General features: G+C 42.3%; 1 protein-coding gene across 22 annotated transcripts in view; it reads left to right on the top strand.

The window, feature by feature from the left end:
* The window catches only part of Apbb2 (amyloid beta precursor protein binding family B member 2), a 406,998-nt gene that overhangs the window by 288,266 nt on the left and 95,231 nt on the right, over window positions 1-23,501 (top strand). For 14 of the 22 annotated variants that reach the window (XM_048784374.1, XM_048784375.1, XM_048784382.1 and 11 more), the window contains 2 exons: window positions 13,149-13,357; window positions 23,174-23,236. In XM_048784374.1, the coding sequence (XP_048640331.1) occupies window positions 13,149-13,357; window positions 23,174-23,236 (272 nt within the window). Of the gene's footprint in view, window positions 1-354; window positions 374-13,148; window positions 13,358-23,173; window positions 23,237-23,501 lie in introns of those variants that run through there. The other 8 variants (XM_048784392.1, XM_048784391.1, XM_048784389.1 and 5 more) reach the window with 4 other exon arrangements.

Below are 23,501 nucleotides of genomic sequence, written 5' to 3'. Positions count from 1 at the left end.
GTTCTTGTTGTTTTGTGGTGCTGGGGATCAAACCCAGGCCCTTGTGCATGCCAGGCAAGCACTCTACCAATTGAGCTATATCCCCAGCCCCAGTCATTTCATCTTTATTCTGAGTATCCATATGTGCAATTAGAAGTTTATATCACTATAAAAGAAGAGATTAGATGTGGGTGAGCACCTTGCAATGTCCAGTACAGGTACCTTGTTTATGAGACTCCAAACACTAGGCTTCTTGTGGAAAAAAGAAAAAGTACAGAATGGTTTACCCAGTTAACTTTGTTGTTTTAAATAATTGCTTACACGTAGTTTTCTTCTGCATAACATGATTGCCATTTAGAATAAGATTTAGAAAATAAAATCACCCGGATGCAAAGTGTAACCTTCATTATTAGCTACTGTCTTTCTACTTCCAGAACTGTTTCCCACTTATTAAACTCCTCTTAGACTTGGTGCTGAGGAGAAGGTTTCTTGCTTGCTTGCTTGCTCGCTCTCTAATGAACTTCTTTTATTAAACAACGAAGACTTCGTAAATTTTTTGAGCAAGAAATTAAATTTTTTTCTCCACCCCATGGCTGTATTCTCTCATTTTATTGGTTGAAATATATCTGTCTTTTACATAAACTGCTTCAGATTCTTTTATTTAGGTGGAGAATAAATAGCTCAGAGGTATCAGAAACAGAAATGCTCTCACTCTGATTATTTTAAATGTGTTTTTAAAACTTAATCTCAGAAAAACACTTTTTCTCTGTATTCCTCCTCCCCATCTGTAGTCTAAAGTCCTGTTTTACATCAAATATTAAGGCTTATCCATTAACCACTCTGGCACCCTGAACAATTTACTTCAGTTCTGCTGATTTCTTCAAAAGGCATTTAACCTTTAAAATGTACTTAGCAAGTAGAATGCTTCCCTAACAGAAATACACTGAGGTTTTTCCACAGTCGGGAGAACAGACTAGTTTTCTAACCTTCATCAAATTATTTAACATTGCCAAAATCAATTTCTTTACCTATATAATGGTGGTAATACGTCCTCTATCTCTTTTGCAGAATTTTGTGGAATCAAATGAGATTGGTCTTGTCACATCACTTTGAAAGTGCTACAAGCACTCTAGAAGGACATGCATAGTTCTTGCATCAGAAGCATAAAATATGCATTTTAATCTTTGGGAGTGTAGGGGTATAATATTCCCACATAGACTTTGATTTTAAAGATATCCTCTTTAGCTTTTTTTTTTTTTTAAAGTGCCAACAAAAGGCCAACTTGTCATGGAATTGCTGTGCTAGTTCTTGATTCTCAAAACCATTTTTTATTGTATTACTAAACATAGATGGAAGTCAAGTCCTGGCATGCCACTGTTTAGGATCATAATGACTTTGGCAGCCCCTGGAGTAGCTTCCTTCTTAGGACCACTGCCCTTGTATACCAGCCTGAGGACCACAAATCTAAGAGAAAAAACACATTGAAATCCTGCCGAAATAATGGAGAAGAAATTAACTCCATTAAATAGACCTTCAGACCTGTCGACCTTGAAAAAGAGTGGTGCACATAGTAATTCCATCTGTTTAATTGTATGGAGGACAAACAAAGGTTCTTCTGCCTCCTCTTCAGCTGCTCACTCTGAAATAATAATAAAATGAAGTTGCAAGATGGCGTTGATGGAGAAGGTGAGAACTGGACATGTTCTCTGAATGAAGTTGGCAGTTACCTTTGCCTAATTTCCACACAATGGTAGCTCTTCCTTCAATGCTGTGGTTAGGGTTAGATACTAAAATATCTAAACTTGAAACCAAAGAATCGAATGCCTGATTTGTTGCTCTTGCTGCCAAACCTAAATCAACCTGCCTGGTTTGAACAGGGTACGTTACTGCCAGATCGTAGGTGAGGGATAGAGGCCAGCAACTGGTAAAAAATGTAATACAATGTGCCTGGTGATTTTTATATAAATATGTTGTGATCTCTACGTCTAAAAGGTACCCAAAAATTACTGATTTCAAGACCATGCTCAGCTATACTCATTCTTTCATTTTTATGCTTAGATTTTTGGATTTTGGATGGATGTTAGTTTCAATGTAGTTTTTTTTCTCCCAACACTTCTCAGCAGTAAAATATGAGTATTCACTCCAATTTTAAGGTGTTGTGTTTGTTTTGGTACTGGGGATTGAACCCAGAGGTGCTTCACCACCAAGTTAAGTCCCCAGCCTTTTTCATTTTTATTTTGAGACAGGGTCTCAATAAGTTGCTTAGGTCCTCACTGAGTTGCTGGGCTTAGCCTTGATGCTGTGATCCTCCTGCCTCAGCCTCCCAAATCTCTGGGATTACAGGTGTGTGTCACCGTGGACCACTTAAGTATATATTTTTAAGTGTTTCTGTTTGGGGAGGGGAAGTCAGAGGAGTCTTAGTAGTGGTTGTATTTATGCTATGTTATACATTGTACATACTACAAATGAAAATAGTGTTCAAAGGTGATATTTCATATCATTTCAAAATCATAACAGCTGCTTTCAGTCTTTTGTTTGGGGTACTATGGATTCAACCCAGGGGTGCTTAACCACTGAGCCACATCCTCAGCCCATATTATATCTATAACCATATCTATCTATTTATCTATCTATCATATATATATATATATTTTTTTTTTTTTTTAATTTAGAGACAGAGGCTTTCTTAGTTACTCAGGTCCCCACTAAATTGCTGAGCCTGGCTTTGAGCTCATGATCCTCCTGCCTCAGCCTTCTGAGATGCTGGGATTTCAGGCGTACGCCACTATACCTAGCTCCTTTCATAACTAGTAAGAAAACGTACATGTGTTGAATGTGTAGGTATTTAGAATTAGACTTTCTGATGAAATTAAAATGTTCTACAAGCCACATGTAATCCCAGTGGTTTAGGAGGCTGAGGCAGGAGGATTGTGAGTTCACAGCCAGCCTCAGCAATTTAGCAAGGTACTGAGCAGCACAGAGAGACCTTGTCTCTAGATAAAATATTTTTTTTAAAGGGCTGGGGATGTGGCTCAGTGGTTAACACCGCTGGGTTCAATCCCTGGTACAAAAAAAAGAAAAAAAAAATTTTTTTTTTGGTAACTCATACTTAACCTTTCTTATGTATGTATATATGTTTGGATAGGTGAGTGGATACTTGGAATTTTTCCTTTCAGGTACATTTAGCTGTTTACATTTCATACTTTTTAATTTTTAAGTTTGTCCATGAAGTTACCTGGACTGTATTGGTGAGTAAAGTTTTGTTAACAGTCTGAGAATAGAAAGACATCACTTCCAGTCTCCCCCCAGCATCAGATCACTTTCTGTTCACCTTCTCTCCAAGAATGTGAGATAGAGTCAGAGCAATCTCAAAAGAGGAATGTCTTCAGGATAAAGCATGCTCATTCTGCTGCTTTAAGGACTCAACTACATGACATAAAACGGTCACCTACTGATTAGAGGTATAGAGCTGATTAGCTGTATACAAAAGAAACAAGTATGTTCTCACATGATTCATCCTTTGTAGCTGGTGTTATCTAGTTTTCTCGAGCTAAGTAAAAATTACGTTTTTAACTGAACACTTTAGTTGTTATAAATTCTCAGACATCTCATTTGTTTTAAGGAAGAAATGCTTTGTGGTAGATGCCAGTTCAAAATGTTTAAGGGGCCAAGAGTGTGGCTCAGTGGTAGAGAATGTGCCTACAGTGCACAGGTCCTGTATCCTATCCGCAACATCCCCCCACAAAAAAAGTTTTATATTACAGAATGCTTTTGTCCAAAAACATATTTGAATGAAGCAATTGTTGACTGATAATAATAAACATCATTTACTGAGTGATTACTATGTGCCCAACTTTGTGCTGGGTTCTTTGTTCCCCATCAAACCTATGAGCTCTGAGCTCACTGTGTGACAGTGAGCCATTGTGACAGACCATGAGAAATTAAGCCATTTATTTAAGCCAGATTCAAATCTATGCTGTTGATCTGATACCACAGTCCCTGTTCCTGGCATTAACACGGCTCTGAGAAAAGTTAGGTCAAGTAAGCACAGACCATGTCTCCAGTGAGTCTAAACTAGGGAATTTCCTGGTGTTCTTATGCCAAAATGCTTAATAAAAACATATAATATGTTTAGTGTTGAAAGACCCAGATTTAAGGACTATCTGAATTCTGAGTTCTTGGAATATTTACTCAGTTTCAACAGAAAAATCCTCAGCTACAAATAACTCCCTATTTCAAGGACACTCACAAATCTTAATGTTGAATTTTTAAAGGAAAATATGAAGAGAAGTGTTAGGGCATTAACACTCCCCAAACTTGTTATAGAGTTTATTACAACTGTTAAAATAATGCTACCACATGAAAGCTCAATTGAATACAAAGTGGAATTTTTTTAAGGCTATGATACACTTAACAGGATATAAATTATGTCTTGCAATTGAATATAGCAAGAAATACATGGGCTTTGAGACTGTTTGGTGGGACTTTCATCCACTCTGGTGGCCAGCAGGTGAGGATCCTGGGAGCTCATGGATTCTGCACATTTGGGGGCTCATTCCCTCGTTGCCGTGGTCCGAGTTTCTCCCAGCCTCTTTGGTAAAGGATAAATTCTAAGTAGTCTCTGTTTGCTGCTTGGAAGTCTCAGCAAATCTATAATTGACCATCTAAACCTGGAGGCCTGGCTCTGGACTATTTTAGATAGCCCTCCTAGTCCCCTCCTGGTTGAGCCTGTTACCCAATTTACCTCTTCTAGTCATTGCTGTTTTCCCAGCCTCTGGATAATACTTGGTGTTGACAGGAGGCCCTTACTATCAAAAGAATGAAAAAGTGGATAAATAAATGATTGAAGAACATTTCATGTGTTTTATTCTGTAGCCAGTTGTTAGGTGGAGTTTGGAGAATATTGACTGACTTTTCTGTGTCCCCAGGTCTCCACTTTGATTCTTAAAAGTACAGTGTTAGGAAACCATTAGCAGATGGGTTTTTTGGTCACACCCAAAGCTCAGGGAGTGACCCCAGCCTGCCAGGTGACTTAGTTGCTTGAGAACCCCTGCTCTCCACCCTTAGGGCAGCTCCCTGTCCATCATCATCATCTCTCACCCACAGCTCTGAAACAAAGCCTGACCCAGGGTGGACAGGAAGTACTTGCTGGATGCATTCATCCATCTTCTTCCCTCTTCCCACCCTGTGCCCTGTGCTCTGGAGCTGGGCACACACTCACGCCCAGGAAGGGAGTGAATGGCATTCTGAGGACCTGCAGGAAATCTTTTGTGCTCTGCAGCACAGACCTTGCTAAATATAGACACCCGGCTCACCCATTCCTCCTTCCTCTGCCCTCCTCAGCAGGAGAGGAACTTTCCAGCTCCTGCTGGTTGCTAATTCATCTTTATTTGATCCTGGGTTTCTGAAAGAGAGCCCAGGGAGAAGGTGATTAGAGGTGGGTTTGCTTCTCACACCAGCCCCTGCCAAGATTAGTGGGTCCTACGAGGAAGCCAGGGTGCAGCCAGGCCTTTAGCACTGGCGCCTGAGGTGGCTGGAGCAGGCGGGTCCTGGCTGCTCACAGATGGGCCCCTTGTTCCCACGCCAAGTGTTGCTTTTGGCCCAAGAGGCTCCCAGCACAAGAGAGACTTTGTGGGGCTCTCGGCCTTGCTATTTTTACTCCCTTCCAGTCCCTGCTTCCTATTTCTTCAAAAAAGAACAAAAAATACAAACAAGAAGGACTACAGAGCCATTTTGAAAGGACACCTGTGGCTCTCAGCTTCCACCACTGACCCATCCCCTGCCAGCATGTGAAAGTGCCTGCGGTGACTTATGGTGGTGACAAGAGATGGGAAACCAAAAGCGGGAAAAGTCCCTTGGTGCAAAAGCTCGTTGGAGGGAAGGAGGAGGAACATGGAGATCAGCCTCTGCAGTGTGTCTGAGGGTGGGATCCCATCTCCAGGCTTCTAAGCGGAAGGCCTTGTGACCCAGGGGACGCTGTCCTAGAGCAGAGTCAGGGAGGGAGGCCCATAAAGGACGTCCATGTGGAAAGGCCTGCTTTGGAAGTGTACTCACCACAACACACCTGGAACCCCAGGGTGGTTTGGAGCCCAAGTCCAGGCCCCTGAGGTGAAGCTTGGTGCCGTCACTTCATTGCTGCTTGACCTCGGTCAGGTCGCCTGCTGGCCTTATAATCTCAGCCTTACAGCATTGCTTTGCTTTATTTCATTTTCACACTTTTTCTGAATTCCTTATGCTGACCATATTGGATTTTTTTCACCTGTGAAAAAGTAAAAATTTACCTCCTTGACTTTAAACCTGTTTGTTTTCCACTCAGAAATAGGTTGACCATAGTGCCTCTTTCATGGAGCAGCCATGATTAGATAAACCCTAAGCAATAAAGGGTGCATGATACATACCCGGTCAGCCTCAGGGTCCTTGTCATTGTTACTAGCCACATTACCCATAGCAGCCCTCTGGATCCAGTCTTGCCCTCTGGCTGGGACTGGTGAGAGCCTTACTGTAAAAATATAAGATGCACTTTACTTTATGGGTGGAGAGCTTTTTTCTAATGAAAGCCCCAGCCCCATAGCAGGGTGGGGTTGGGGGGGACTCAAAAATCATATACAGTTGCAAAGCAACTTTATTCATTTGGGGTGGAATGTGTTTGAGAGAAACCTAGGAAGAATTTAGCAAATCTGCTTTAAGATGGAGAACAGAGGACATACATCTTTATTTTTAAAATTATGAAATATTTTTCACTTTGATATTCATTGAGAGAGGAAGACAGGCATTTGGAAAAAAGAGAAGGTGTCTTGTGGTGGCAGAGGCACAGCTGGCCAGAGCGCAAATGGTGCATGTTTTAGTCAGCTTTTTCACTGCAGTGACTAAAAGACCCGATCAGAAAAATTGTAAAGGAGGAAAAGTTTATTTGAGGGCTCGCGGTTTCAGAGGTCTCAGTCCATAGGAGGCTGGCTCCATTCCTCAAGGTTCAAAGTGAGGAAGAACATCATGGAAGAGTGTGGAGGAGGAAAGCAGCTCATATGATGATCAGAAAGCACAGAGAGAGACACTCCACTGGCCAGATACAAAATGTGTACTCCAAAGGCTCACCTCCAGGGACCCACCTCATCCAGCCACACCCACCCACCTTCAGGTACCACCCAGTTAATCCCATCAGGGGATTAATTCCCTGGTTGGGTTAAGACTCTCATAACCCAATCATTTCTCCTCTGAACCTTCTTGCATCGTGTCATGCATGAGCTTTGGGGGACACCTCACATCTAAACCATAACAGTGCATGAGGAGGTAGAAGCCCAGCAAGGCAGGTGGGTTAGAGTCTAGAGCTGCCTCTAAATCTAGCCATGCCAGGGAGCCTTCACACCTTCTTCTCCATGGAAAGAATCATCATTAGATTATCTTCTTTTAGCCTCATTCTTCAAACCATGGTGACCATTTAACCTCTTAGATTCTGTAGCAAGCATTTTCTTTTGGATATATGAAAAAAGTCTTGTTGTGACTTTAGTAAGCTGCATATGTCAATATATTGCTGGCTTTGGAGACCTGTAATCCGTAATAAAGGAGAGTGGGTGTTCAGGTAGTGACTAAGCCTGTTACCTGCCACCTTCGTTCTGAGTGCTTCATACACTACCCAGTGAAGCAGGTGCTGTTATTATCCTTATTTTATGGATAAGGTCTGAAGCCTGTAGAGGTCGGGTATCTTGTCCAAGGTCATTCAAGCAGTGAATGGCTGAGCCAAGATAAGAAGGTCCTCTCTGGTATTCCATTTTCAGTCCCCATTATAGGCCATATAGTGCCATCACTAGACTTATTTCTGATTCTTCTCTCATTTCTAGACTCACTGGAGCCACCAAGAGTCTTGAATGAGTCCCTTCTTTTTGCTTGGATTGTCTTCCTAGATATTGAAAAATATTCTGCTTTGCCCAGCTTTCTCTTCTGGTGCAGGTCTTTTTAAACAACATTTGAACCCTTGGGTCTCAAGATTCTACCAGCATATTTTTTTAATTTGTGAAAAACAATATACACTCAGAAATAGCCATAAACACAAACATGCAGTTTAACACATGATTATAGAGGGAGTGTCCACATTACCACCTGCCACGTCAAGAGGTAAAATACTTCTGTTTTTTTGGTACTAGAGAGTGAATCCAGGGGTGTTCTACCACCGAGCTACATCCTCAGCCTTTTGTTCCTTTATTTTGAGACAGGGTCTCGCTAAGTTGCTGAGGCTGGCCTTGGGCTGGCAAACCTCCTGCCTCAGCCTCCTGAATCTCTGGGATTACAGGCATGCACTAGCGCACCCAGCTTTAAAACATTTCTTATACTACAGAAGTCCTGGATATGCTTTCTCTAATCATAGCCACACTTTCAGGTATCCATTAACCTGTTTTTTTATTTGTGTGTGTGTGTGTGTGTGTGTGTGTGATAACTATATCCTTGTATTTCTTTATAGTTTTCTACTTCTTTTACCATCTATGTCTGTATTCCTAAATATTGTAATCTAGTTCTTGAACTTTATTTGAATGGAAATTTAATGAATGCATTCTCTTTTGGCTTCCTTATTTTCATTAGTAGTATGTTTGTGAAATTTATCCATATTCTAGTGTACAGCTGTACTTCGTTCATTTCATTCATTCATTCCTTCATTGTGTTGCAATTTATGTACTCATTCTGCCTTAAATGGCTGTCTAGGATGTTTTGAGGTTTTCTTTGTCTTAATGCTTCTGCTGTGAATATGTTACCTACTGCAAACAAGTGGGTCCACTAGGGTGTGCATTAGGTGTAGAATTGCTGGGTCATAAAGTAGAGATACTATCAACTTTAGTATTCTTTTTCCCAAAGTGATTATATCCAGTTACCCTTCTCCTGGGAATGTATACCAGTTCCTGTTGTATTACATGCCTACCAATAATTGGTATTATAGCACTTTTTTAGTTTACACCAAGCTGGTGGATATCTATTGTGTTATAAATTCAGGTGCTTTTTAAATACTACTGAGGTTTTCTATAGATTTCACCAATAATCTTATAAATCTTTCCTTGAGCAACCCCACAGTTAGCCTGAGTTCACTAAGTTGCAAACAAGTGGGTCCACTTTGCGGATGGGGAACTGAGATGGGATCCCACAGGGTGCTTTGTGCTGATACTGGTTCTAACTTCTCAAGATTACTGTGGCACAAAGATTCACCCAAAGCGGGAAAACATGTTCTCTAATATGGAGGTCTCCCAGGATATTCCCACTGGAAACTAAGAATACCACATTGTGACTTAAGATCCCTTAGCAGATCGGTCAACAACAGGTGCATGGCAGACGCTCAGTTTACGCAGCCTGCTGAGAATCAGGAGTGCAGTGAGACTGTCCAGCACCATTGCCTTTCCATGCTGAGCCTCTTGCACCGTCTTCAGCACAGCTTCGCTCAGTAAGGAGAACTGAGAGCGACTGACGCTTTCTCCCCTAGCCACCTGTTGTTTCAGATATGCCTGGTTGGTTGGTCTGCACACCCTCCCTCCTGCCTTTTCCCTGGTGGTAACTGTCCCAGGACAGCTGTCTAAAGCTGCTTCATGATATTTGGAACAACTTTAGGGCAGAAGCAGCTTCTTGATATTCCAGTGTCTGAGCTCCACAGGACTCTTGCTCTAACTATGGTGTTGAAGTTCATTTTATAAAAGCAGAAATTTTGAAGAACAACTGATTTGATTTTCAAATCAAATATGTAACAGAGAAAAATGGTGCTCTTGTGATTGGAAAGTTCTAGAAGGGCCAGGAATTCTACCTGCCTGCTCGACTAGTTTCCTCCCCTGATTTTCTACCAATTGAAAACTATTGGGCCATTAATAAAGCCCAGAGCACTTATCTAAATGTATACATAGCTATATGTAGGAAACACCACGAGACTGTGCAGATTAAACAAGATAAAGTGCGAGGGGCCTGAGAGGCCTCAGGAGGGATAGTGCCTACTTTCCTTGTGGAACCTGTCAGTACAAGAAAGGTTCACAATCCCACTCAAGACCCCTTGGCCTCCAGCCCAGAACTCTGGTTTATCTTGTTGTACTGTGTCTATTGGTGTCTGCAGGGGATTGTTTGCAGGACCCCTCACAGATACCAAACTCAAGTGCCTTTTATAAAATGGCATAGTATTTACATCATAAACCATGTGTATCTTCCCTTATACTTTAAATCATCTCTGGACTCATAATGCCTAATATAATGTAAATGCTAGGTAGATAGTTGTTATGCTGTGTTGTCTAGAGAATAAAAACAAGAAAAATGTCCGTATATGTTCAGTTCAGATATGGATTTTTTTTGTTATTATTACTTTTTTAATTCTGTTGATCCTCCTGGTTTAATCCATGGATGTGGAACCTGCAGATAGCAGATAAGGTGGACCAGCTGCATTTCTGTTTTATCCACGAGGACATTGTTAACAGTGCTGGGGGTCATGGAGTTGCTCTGTTTTATGAAATTGCATAGAACAGGGCTGGGGATGTGGCTCAAGTGGTAGCGCGTTCGCCTGGCGTGCGTGTGGCCCGGGTTCAATCCTCAGCACCACATACAAACAAAAGATGTTGTGTCCGCCGAAAACTGAGAAATAAATATTGAAATTCATTTTCTCTCTCTCTCTCTCTCTCTCTCTCTCTCTCTCTCTCTCTCTCTCTTTAAAAAAAGAAATTGCATAGAAGAGATTGCTTTAGACTACCTCTTCTGCTAAGTGCCAAGTTCATTGGAGGATCTAATTCATTCACTCATTTCTCCCTCCTTCCTTTTTTATTCTTCTCTGTCTTCTTTCTTTCCATGCATCCATCCATCCACCATTTATTATTGAATTGTTGCCATATTGGGCGTTGGATAGACAATGATTAGTGAGATAGGCATATTGTCCACCTGCCCTTGTGCCCTCTATGTCAATGTGCAATAACGAGGGGATTCTGTAGGTGATGCTGGGACTGTTAATGTTGTAAATATGCTCAGTTTACTTCTTCCTTCATCACCATCTATTTTTAGCAACAAAATAAGCCTCCTTTTAAATTTGTTCCAGCAAACTCTCAGCATAAACTTGGACTATAAATCAGGTAAAAGTAGGTTCAGATCAAAACAGCCCAATTCCTGCCACTCAGCACACAGTCATGCTGCAGCCCCGGCTCCTTCCACCCCCCAGTTACCTCCTCAGAACCCAATGCTCTTGATCTGGGCCCGGGGTCTGACATGACTTCATGTGCTGATACTGTGTGTAGCTATTCCTCATATTCGCTAATGCCCCTGCAGTAAAGACACCTAGGATAAATGTGGAAATTCAGGCCCTTAGACCTCGTAAACCCATAGAAATGGTCACTGGCAGTCTCTGTATACCCCTTCTGCTTCGCCTCAGAGCTCCTTGTCTCTGAGCCACTAAATTGGGACAAGGAATCACTTGCAAGAGTTTTCTCCAATTTAATCCCTAAAAGTGTGTTTTACCATGTATTTTACCTTTCCTGTCCCAGTTAAGAGACTGAAAACAAAGTAACAATCAAAATGACCCCATTACCCCCTAAAGGGGGGACAAGAAAAAGGAATATATAAACACATTTGGCTCAAGTGGTTTCTATAAAATGTGGTTAAGTTGAAATTATGAAATCATGCTTAATTTTTCTGTCAGGAAGGGGGAAATTTGCATCATAATTTGACACTGGTGGCAGTTTTGCCTCTGGCAGATTTAAATGAAAAAAAAAAAAAATCTGGAATGCCAGACAGCTGCATGAATGCACATCTGTGCCCAGAGTCTTAATCAGCCTCTTTGTTGGGTTTCTCTTTTTCTTCTTGTGGTTGTAACAGCCTCAGTCAAGCCTGCCCACATGGGGTGCAGTGACATTCACCCAGATCAAAGCCTACATGTTTGTTCTGATTTAAAGCTCTATAACACACCCTGGCCTCTTTTATGTGGCCACAGAGGAAAGGCCCTAACCCTTCAAGTGATGCTTGGGTGGAGAACTCAAGTTTGTTTTCCTGCCTGCATTGATGGAGCTGCTTGGGATTCGTTCATGACCCCGTCATCTCTATGAATTTCTGATCCTACTTCCTCTCCTCTTTAGTTCTTGTATCCATTTCATGTTTAACTCAGGGCTAAGAATAAGGGTGCTTGGTTTGGTGTGGTGCTGGAGATTGAATCCTGAGGTGCTTTACCACTGATCGACATCCCCGGTCCCTTTTATTTTTCATTTTTGAGGCAGGGTCTCACCAAGTTGCCAAGGCTGGCCTCAACTTGTGATCCTCCCGCCTCAGTGTCCTGAGTGGCTAGGATTACAGGTGTGTGCCACCACGGCTGGCTCCAAGATTGAGATTTTTTTAAAGCAAATAATTATTCTGGAAACTGACATCATATTAATATGAAGCAAGTAGCTGAAACACATTTGGCTCAAATGGATGTATGTTATTTGCATCCACAGTGCTTAAAAAAAAAAAAAACTATTTTTTTTTATTTGAGTGCCTTTGGACTTTGTCTGCTCACCCATTTGCCACAGTCCCCACAGTTCCTTTTTGTCTCTCACACCTGTCCTCCTCCAGGTGTTTACATTACTGGCCTGTTTTTAAAGCCAGTCTGGTTCTTTGCTGAACTCTAAGGCCTTTCTAGTTCACTCTCCCGGGAATGTTCTCTGAACAATTTAGAATTCTAGAGTATTAAAAAGGACATTGCTACTTTGTGGGTGTTTACAGTTGAATGGGAGGGGTTGTTAAAGTGCATGAAAGATATAAAGACAGTACTCATGTATTGAAAATGATTATAGAAAATTAGATTTATACTCATAGCTGAGAATGATATGTGGTCCCAGCCAGTAATTAACAGAAGGATCCTATAGATTTGGTGTGTAGCCATGTGAATTTTGCTTGGGTAGCTGATCCTGGTTCGTGGTGCTTTAGCTTGGTCACAGGGTTCTTAGAGCTATAGAAGGATCTGACATTTGAGAATATATTGAGAACATATCAATATTCTCAAATGCCAACTTGCTTTTCCAGCTCTTTCCTTGTTTCTTCCCTATCACTCTTTTTACCACACTTTATATCCACAGGATGGTTTTGGTTGTTCTCATTTGGACTGTGGACACATCTGCCTGTACAGTTCGCCTGGCTCTTGGTACTGACATTGGAAGGCTCTTTTCCTCTTTTAATAAAGCCCTTTCTTTTTTTCCATTTCCCAGCAGATATCTGGAGTGATCAGTCATTTCAGACAGATCCGGATTTGCCGCCTGGCTGGAAAAGAATCAATGACATCGCTGGGACCTATTACTGGCACATCCCAACAGGAACAACTCAGTGGGAACGGCCTGTCTCCATCCCTGCAGATATCCAGGGTTCTAGGAAAGGGTCACTTAGCTCTGTAACGCCATCTCCCACCCCAGAGAATGAGGTAAAATGGAAGTGTCTTTTTACCGCCTTAGTAGAGTGGATGTAAACTTGTGGTTTCTCTTTAGACTAGTGGTTTCCACCCCCAACAGGTCACCGAGGTAAGCCTTTTGATTATCATGCATGTTGCATTTGAAATCTCAGGAATGCTTCCTCTTAGTAAATAGTGTTAATATCCATCTTTTGAGGGTGTTTTCATTTTTAATGGCTTTTGGTCTCTTGAAACACCCTTTCAGTACAGAAAGCAAGAGGGGCTGATTAATGAGGAGTGGTTAAGATTCCCTAGGGCCCATGGAGGCAGTAATTTACTCTGCAGGTACCATTGCATGGTGCTGCCTCGATAAAATATTTACACGCAGAAGAACATCTCTTGGCCAGGCATGTGATAATTACCATGCATCTTATTAGCCTTGGGTTCCTTTCCTAGCGTGGTAAGGATGTCTGCAAGAATAACCCTTGAGAGCCCTTAAATGTTTAATTTCTATTTTGAAAAGGATCTGTTTATTTAGCAGAAGTGACATAATTTTAGAAATAATTAGCAGCATAAATTTTTCCTATCCCTGAGGACGAAATCTGGATGTTTAAACAAAGAATCGAGGCATTAAAAATTCCATTGTGATATTTATTAATATGAAGTTCCTGCAGTGAACCTTTGCAAATCCTGATAACAGAACATTCAAGAGAATTATAATTGGGAAAGGTCACAATTAAGGGATGATTTTGTTTTCTTTTTTTGAGAAAAGTGGTTTGATCCATGATACCCGGCCTTTCTCCCTCTTTTGTTCTTCAAACAAACCCATTATCTTTCACTTTGAGGACACTTCATCTCTCACCTGCGGAGCTTTTCTGTCATTTTCAACTGTTATCACTTTTCCTGTCTTTGAACACGGTGTCTTATTCCTATTGATTATTTACTTGTTGTTCTGGGAGGCAATAAGGCCTATCATCTTATCACATTCCTGCTGATACAAGGCTTCAGCATCTCACTTGCCCAGCCTGGACCCCAGTTCTTCATCTCTAAAGTGATAGGGTGGAGTGAGCTGGACTCACTGGTCAACGAGGTTGGTTGGTTCTTTATCCTGATCTTCAGGTACATGTTTCAGTCCAATGAACCACAAAAGATTTTTTTTCTTATCACAAGATTATTATTATTATTTTGACAGCTTTTTATTGCAGCATGACATTTCCATTCCCTGAACATTTTCCGTTTGGTGATATATTCAGCTTGGGTTAGGTGTTCTAGGGAATAAAGGAGAACTAAATTAGCCCCAGTCCTGAAGGAACTTGACATAGAGGGAAGTTCTTCTCCTGTTCTAACCTGGATGCATCCAAGGCTTCCTCTTGGTACCAACAGGGACCTTCCAAGATCAGAGCCGGGCAGGACTAGCCTCTGCCCTCACTAACGGCAGGTGTGCTTTCCTCCTTAGCTGTAGGTAATTTCTCTTGGCATCTCTGTTAGGATCTTTCTCCATTCCAGGGCTTCATTCTTCTATCCCGACCCTTTAATCGTGTTCACCGACAGAATAACCTACAGTCTTAGAACGCCAGGGTGGGAAGAGGTCATCTGGTACCAGCATCCGTGTGTTATAGATGGGAAAACTGGGGTGTAGAGAGGACAGTGACCTGCAGCAATGCTGGGTCTGACACTCAAGAGTTCCTGAATTCTCCTTTATCCTCAGCCAGAGTTCTGGTCACTCATCACCCCTGGCTTTGGAGTTTCAGTCTACTCCCTCTCCCCATTGACTCTGAGGTGGGAAATCAGACTAACTTTGAGGCACAATTCCTAACCCAGGAGTCTCATGTCCTCTGTAATTAGAAGAAATAAGCCTTTCTTTAGCCAGCCAAGGCCAAGGCATGGGTGTGGTGGAGTCCATGGAGGGTCATCTGAAGTTACGTACCTTGGATTTTTATTTCTTTGCTTTCTATGGTAGACTTTGTTTCCATGTTGACTGCAAAACACTCACCCAAGGCAGCTGGCCTGGGTGAAACTTTCAGGTGTCAGAGTTTCTCTCTAATCCCTGAGCCTCCTGGTGCCCACTCTTGTCTGTTCTTCCCCCTCTATGTCTGCTTCCTACCCCCATCCCATGCATTGCTCAGTGCCTCTTTCCAGACTCAGAAGGGATACACCCCCTTTTCCTTCCCTCTTGGAGTTCAGTCTTGGTGTTCATTATATCCCCATAATTAAGCCTCATCGTTGCTTTTAGGGGTTTGTTGGGTCTGCGGTGGAGCTCAGCAGCAGAGTGTTAGAGTGTCTGCCTGTCGTACACAAGGCCCTGGATGGCATCCCCAGCACTGGGGGAAAAAAAAAATTTTCAGGGTACTTTTATAAATATTATTCTTTTGACTGAATGATGTTCCTATGGCAGGAAAGACAGCTATTATGTTTCATATTTAAGAAGTCACTGAGAGTCTGAGGGTTGAGTAGCCATGTAGCTGGTTTTAGAGTGGGGAGACATTCTGTCCCGACTCACCCCTGTGCTCTGCCCCCCTTGTACTATGTGAATTTCCACCTTAGGCTGGTGCCATTCCTCTCTTCTGCTGCTGACCATGCCATTATACTAGCAAAGTCTTGTCCCTCCACAAATCTTTGTTAATGGGTGACTATTTTTAGAAGTTTTAGAAACAGGGACTCGTATCCAACCCTTTCATAGACTGATGGGACAGGAATTCTTCTGATTCACCTTTCGATGGTTTCCTTCCTGCTCATTCTCCCCTCTATACCGAGGCCATCCGTTGAGTCAAAGAACCCAGCAGATGTAAGAAGGACTAAATTTAAAAAATCAGAGAAGCAAAGGATGAGCAGGGAGAGAGGGGAGGAATGAGAGAGTTGGAGAAAGACCCAGCGGCCACACACCGGGATGTGGGAACCCTGGTGGTGATGGTAAACCACAGAGATTTCCAGCTCCAGGCAGTGTCTGTCGCTTTCCTCTCCATGAAACAGGCACCTGGGACTCTCGTTGTCACTCCCATTTTACACTTGACAACCCTGAAACCCAGAGATGCCAAGGGCTTGCACAAGCTAGCGGAGCTACTCCACGGGAGAGTCCACCGGCTTCAGGTCTGCTGACCCCAGCCTCCCTCCAAGCTTCACAGAATGCATCAGGAAGCCTGCAGACTCAAGTCTCTTCATCTCATCCCGAGGAACAGCTCTGTCACACGCGGAGCCTTCTAGAAAATGACTTCTCTTAATAGCACCACTTCAGGTGCTAATGACAGCGGAAGAGAAATGAATGTTTCTCTGACACCATTTCTTTGATCCCTAAATAGAATCTATTTCAACTAATCTTGAAACATGAGCAAAGGCAAAATGTTAAAGGAGAGAAGACACTTGTGTCATTAGAAATGCATATTTTTATTCAGCTTTATCCTGAGCTCAGTTGGGGGAAAAAAATCAAATAAGTGCCAAATCTGTTGACTTCACAAAAGTTTAGGACTGAAGGCGTCCTTACAGTTTGAAAATTCCACGTTTCACATTCCAAAGTTCACTCGGGAAGTGTTAAGCGCCGTGGATAATGTTTCCACCGCACATGTCAGCCGTGTTTTTTCAAAGTTTACAAACGGACCAGGAAACATTTGCCACCAAAATTGGCATGTGGTGCTCTTCCCCACCCCAAGCCATTTATTTGTTCAAAATTACCTCTCAAATTATTCGGGTGTTGAATTTTAGATGAGAACCACACAGAATGTTTTTGTGAATAACTGGCCCACAGCCAAATCTTACTTACAAATCTTTTTGAGTGAGAGACCATCTGGTTTCTCCAGAAGAGAGGATAGAGAAGGTGGCAGGTGAATCATTCTTCAGAACTGTAACCTCACCTTGGTCGTGAATGCTCTGTTCCTGTTGAAGCCCTCTGCATGGCCTCTCTGGGTGCTCTGAGCAGTCAGTGCCCAGGAGGGGCGAAATACATTCCTTTAGAACCAGTGTATTTCCATGTACACTTGGAAATAAGATGATAACATCAAGGGCCATTTTGTCATCATTTTACTGAACTTCTTGACAAATCAAGACTTTTCAGATCTGGAAAGAGCACTGGGGATACTGCCACAGCCTTTCTCAGCCTTTGAGCTAAAACAGCAACCAGGAGGATTTCTGGGGACTTGTAAAATGTGTGGGACCTGGAAATCTGCTTTTTCATAAGCTTTCTGGGGGACTCAGTGCTAAGTGCTGTGGGACAACCTGCCCTGTAGGGAACCAAGTCTCTTATTTTTGTGTGTCACTTGCTCTTAAATTCTTTGGCCTCACCCCAGTGTCTCTCGGGGACTGCTGCTCTCCATCATCTGCTTTGAAAGCTCCTTATTCTATCTCATTTTTTCAAAGTGTCATGACCTAGAGCATGTTAATCTCCCTCCAGAAAACTGTGGGGGTCGGGACCTGGTGTCCTCGTCTTATGGCCCCAGACCTGGCACAGTTCGTGGTAGTGATAAAGTTCATCAGATGTTTGCCGAATGAAGGCGAAACCCAGCCTCAGAGAGAGGGAGCTTTGGCTGGTTTGCCCTAATGGCAGAGCCAGCGCTAGAACCATCCAGAGTGGAGTGTCTACATTATGCTGCTGCTCAGGAGTCTGATTTAATTGCACAAAATTCTGTCAGTCTTACTATTTTTTTTTTAATATTTTTTTATTTGTAGATGAACACAGTATCTTTATTTATTTATTTTTATGTGGTGCTGAGGATTGAACCCAATATCTCACACGTAGAAGGCAAATGCTCTGCCACTGAACCACCACCCCAGCCTCGGTCTTACTATTTTTTTTTTTTAACTTTTCTGAATTGTGTTTATATAATAAAAGATATGCCATACAGTGGTCTTCCCTTATCCACAGGGGACACATTCTGAAATCCCTTAGTAGCTGCCTAAAATCTATCTGTACCAACCCCTAGATGGACTGCAGTACTGCAGCAGTCAGTCTGACAGCTAGTACAGCTACTAAGTTCCAGCACAGGTATATACAGCGCAGGTGTGCAGACAAACTGAGGGTTCGTTTCCCAGGAGCGAGGAGGAGGATGGCATGGAAATTCATCACGATACTCAGAATGATGTACAGTTTAAAACTTAGAAACTTTATTTCTGTGTTTTCCCATTTAATGTTTTTGGACCCTGGTTGACAGCTGATAACTGAAACTGCAGACAGCAAAACTGTGGAGAAGGGGGAACTGCTGAACTCTTCTTACAGCATCGCATCCACCCAAACCACAGAGAGTATTTGAAAAGAAAGGGAAACATGTACACACAAATGTACAGAATGCTCATTTAATACTGCCTGGCTGATTCCTTGGAACTCTGGAATTCCAATATTGCAGGTTTTCCACCATTTCCATCAAGGCCACACTTATTAGTCTAAAGTCCTTTTTTTTTTGGGGGGGGGGGAGGTGTACTGGGATTGAACCCAAGGGCACTTAACCACTGAGTCACATCCCCAGCCCCTTTTTATGTTTTATCTTGAAACCAGATCTCATTAAGTTGTTTAGGACCTCAGTAAGTTCCTGAGTCTGGCCTCAAACTTGAGATCCTCCTGTGTGCGTTGCTGGGATTATAGGCATGCACAAACCACAATCAGTGTGAGCCTCAAGTCTTGACAAAACAGATTGAGAAGTGTAATTCAGACACTTCATAGTCATCAAACTCTCTGTCATGCATGAAGAGAGAGAGTAGAGGATGAGGCAACTGTCATTTCTAGGGCACCTATTGGTAGCCAGCCCCTGAGCTAAGAGCCAACATTCTTATCACAGGTTGTCTTCACTCTGATACAAGGTGTTCTTAGCCCTGTTTGATATATGGTAGAACCCAGGCCACAGAGCAAATGAAAGCAGAGTTAGGACTTGGACTCCGGCTTTCCCACAGCTGGACTAGCTTCAGAGCTTTGGAAGTGACACACAGATGACATGGCATCTTCTGCCAGAGCCACTGCCAAATGTTCAAGTGCTCTCGTCCTCACTTGGTCCTCAGCAGGTTTAGTTCTCCATTCTCCCTGGTTTGCGTTTTGATACCACTTCCCAGAAACCTTCTGGGTACCCTGGCTTAGTTGGTTTTGTGTTCCAGTAACAGTTCCACAGACACTGGGTGACTTATAATGAACAGAAATTTATTGGCACACAGTTCTGAAGGCCAGAAAGTCCAAGATCCAGGGCTGCCTCTGGCAAGGGCCCTCTTGTGAACACACAGTACAAGAGAGAACAAGCAAAAGAACTTGAAAACTTAGGGTCTTTTATAATTGGCTTTCATCCATTTAAGGGGGTAGAGACTTTGTTCAACCTCCTCCTATCAGGCCCCACCTCCCAATACTGCTGCACTGGGGGTGCTCTCCGGCACATGCGTTTTGGAGGAAGAACTGAACTATAGTGCACGCTGAGGAAGGTTCCCTCGTGGGGACTTTCCCAGCCCTATGAGACTCCATCCTCAGGAACATCCTGTTGACATTGTCAAAGGATCAATTCTAATATTGGCCTTTTTCCAGCAAAAGGATAGTGCTTCTTTTTTTTTTTTTTTTTTTTTTTTTTTTATACTTGTGGAATTGCTTTCTAAGACCCCAGGAGAGAAATATGGAAGAAGCAAGCTGGCTTCCCTTAGTAGACCCACCCCTGCACAGTTTTTGCTTGGTGCTGATGGGTCATGAAGGGTGCTGTGTTCCAGGCGGGGGTCGGTCTTCCCGTACACACTGTCTCTGAGGACCCAGAACTGCACACGATCATCATATTTAGAGCATGGGATGTTGCAAGCTGGGCAAGGTCAGGACAAGCACCAGGAGAGCATGTCCCCAGCCCTCTACTCTCTCTCTCTGGTTTGCATTTCGGTAGCAGAACATCACTTGGACGTGCAGAGGCTTTAGCTGTATTGCCTGGAAGGTACCAGGTGGGAGGTTGGTGCTCACGGGAGATTAGTGCAGCTTTCCATCACTCCCCGTTCCTCCCATCAGTCTCACCTGAGCAGATGGCTTCCCTGCTTTCCCTCTTCCATTGCTTTTTCTTTTTGTCTCTTCCTTTATCCCTCCCACCCCCACCACCCAGACTACCGACCCCGGTGGCCAGAGAATTTCTGTTGAACCACAGAATCTCTCATTGGTTGTTTTTGGAAAATTTTTATTAACTAAAATTATTAGCTAAATGTAGAAAACATTCTCTCTTATGAATTAAAAATATTTAGATGACTGTGTACTTCTTCAAATTTAAGAAAAAGTCTTTGTACTTCATTGACCTTCCTTTTTAAAAAAAAAGAAAAAACTATGGTCATTTATACTGGGGAGAAAGTTTCTCATCGTTGACGTAAATGGATGTTTTTAAATATAGGAGGGAAAAAAGATCTTTGGCCCATTCCTAACTGAATAGCGCCAGTTTCCATTTTTCCTTACTTGAGTTTTATACTGAAGGGTCTCTTCAGGAGAGCCCATGTTATTGTAAGATTTTGGAAAAATCACTGTATAGGGCCTTTGTTTATTTAAATCTCTAAAAGGTGATTGTTGGAAGATTGCCAGCTGACCTGCATTCCATGGCAGGAGAAGTGGATTCACATAGGCCTAGAACTGTAATCAGCTTTCACTTTACAGGGACTCCTATGTCCAAAGAGTAAATATATAAAAAACATTAAAAAAAAAAAAAAAAGAGCACATATGCACACAGAGACCTGTTTTTATTAAGTGCTGGAACTTTTCTGAATACTTGCTTTAGAAAATACTCTTCTTTTGCTAACACATAGCCTGTCTGGGGTAAATTCTGATTTCAGATTTCTTTTTTTAGACACCCCTCCTTTTATTTCTTTTTTTTTTTTTTTTTAATTCCTAAATTTTTCTACAAGGACACAGTTATCTCAAGTTCCTTTAATTCATCATCTGACATTCTTTTTCAAAGTTCAACTTAAGGGAAAACCAGACCCATCAACAAAGATGATAACTTGGAGCCACATGTTCTTTTCTTGGGGAGATGGGGTCCTAGAGGTTGAACTCAGGGGCACCCTACCAGTGAGCCACATGCCCAGTCCTTTTTGAGACAGGGTCTTATTCATTTGCTGTGCCTGGCCTTGAACTTGCCGTCCTCCTGACTCAGCCTTCCAAATTGCTGGAATCATAAGTGTGTGCCACCAGGTCTGGTGCTTGTTTTCATTCTTAAACATAAAAATCTAACTTGAAATTTTAGTTTGCATTTGATCTCAGGTCCTTATCATGAGTCCTTATTACATCCCCTATAATGTCGATGCTAAACCTTTTGGTCACTGACCCCTCTGAAAATATGAGCAGCCAGGCAAAGCTGTGACTGCCTGTAATCTCAGCAACTCAGGAAGCTGAGGCAGGAGGATGCAAGTTGAAGGACAGCGGAGTAATTTAGCAAGACCCTATCTCAAAAGATAAAAAGGGCTAGGAAATATCATAGAGTGCCCCTGGATTCAATCCCCAGTACTGCAAAAAAGAAAGAGAAAAGCATGAGCAAGTTGGGTGTCTTGTCCCCAGGAGAACACCAGTGCATAGAGTCCCACACCCATCTCGGGGTTTGCCTTTCCATCTGAGATTTTTCCATCTGAGTCTGAGATTTTCCTAAGTAAATTTTCTCCTCAGTGGAGGTTGAACATTGATAGAGTAAGGAGAGAGGTAAAGGGCTGCGTTCCTGCCCTCTTATTCATTAAAAGTGATTTTTTGAAACAATAAGTATGGTGATCTTTCGTATTATAAACTCTGCAGTTCAGGTGCTCAGCCCCAGAAAGCAAACACAGCTACTGTGGAGTTGAGAAAATGCATCTCATTTGCAGCGCCTTTGCCCTTATCAAGACCTACAGAGTTTAAAAAAAAAAAAAAAAAAATCTTTGGATCATCTGAATTTAAATTTGTCTTCCCTTAGTGGTTTTAAGAACCGTATTAACATGAGTTTAAGGTGACGGGTCAGTGCTCATTTCTCATTTCCAAAGAACAAAGTTGAGATGTTACTTCCTTGAAAAAAATTTTTTTTGTTCATTTATTACCCAAGGCAAGAGATTTGCCTGACCGGTCAGTGAACAGAGACTCACAGGACTGTCCTTGCATTCTATTAGTTTCATTTATTTCTGCAAATCTTAAGTGAAAAATATTTGAATATTTCCTTGGCATAGAAGAAAGAAAAGACATTCCTCATTGTCAGAGGTGGACAGAGGAGTGGTTGAGAGGCAGAGACCTGTTGCAGGAGTTTCCCTCTGAGGCGAGGCACCATGTTTTGTGCTGTGATTCTGCTTAGGAAATCATTTAGTTCCCACATATTAATCTCTCAAGAGGTTTGTGTGGCAAGAAAGGAGAGCATTTTATGAGCTAGAGGGATTTAGGTTGTTTAGAATGATTTTTTGTTCAGTAAAACAAATTTCAGTAAGATATTGCGGTCAGTCTGTGCTCCTTACTAACCCTGTCTCCCCTTTCTGTAAGTGACAATAACTTGATCCTCAGATTTTTGTGTCCTTAGCCATGGGCATCCTCAGTTGACAGACTAACATGTTGTCATCCCTACCCGCTACCCCTGTAAAACAGTTCTGTCTGGTTAAGGTGGGGGGTGGTGTTCCTATGGAATTTAAGCATATGGTTTGCTTTGAAAACTACATTTAGAAAATCACTGTCTGGTTCTGATAACATTCAGTCATTTGTTTTGGTAAGTAATTAAAATGCCCCTGTCTCCCCCTGCCCTAGTCTGCAGGTGATAAGCTAGTCTTAGAGTGAACTAACAAGTTGCTGTTAGAGTTAATTTGTTCCCTAACCCATCCTGTGAATATCAATGCTAACAACAGTGTCTTGTGTTTTTTTTTTCTTTTTCTTTTTCTTTTCTTTTTTCTTTAAATCAATGTGCTTTTTTCCTGTGTGAATAATTACATGTCTAGAAACAGCCATGGAGTGATTTTGCTGTTCTGAATGGGGGAAAGATTAATAGTGACATTTGGAAGGCAAGTATATTGTCAGATTTTAGATCGTTCCATACGTTTTCCTTTCTGCATGGCTGCGGCTGTATGATTTTCTTCTTTGTGAATATCCTGCATTCTGCAGGGACGAAGCGAAGGGGCTTCTGGCGAGGGGCGTGCAGCTCACACTCATGTTGCCTTTTTTGATGTCTCCTGTTGTGAATGACTCCAAGCTGATGGCCCCAGGTTCCCTGTTGAGAACAGGCGCCTGTGCACCAAGTCAAGCCTCCAGCAGCCCTTGCATGCCTTG

This window comes from Marmota marmota, unplaced genomic scaffold, assembly GCF_001458135.2.
Source record: "Marmota marmota marmota unplaced genomic scaffold, marMar, whole genome shotgun sequence".
NCBI lineage: Eukaryota > Metazoa > Chordata > Mammalia > Rodentia > Sciuridae > Marmota > Marmota marmota.
This window is presented reverse-complemented; position numbering and strand designations above follow the sequence as displayed.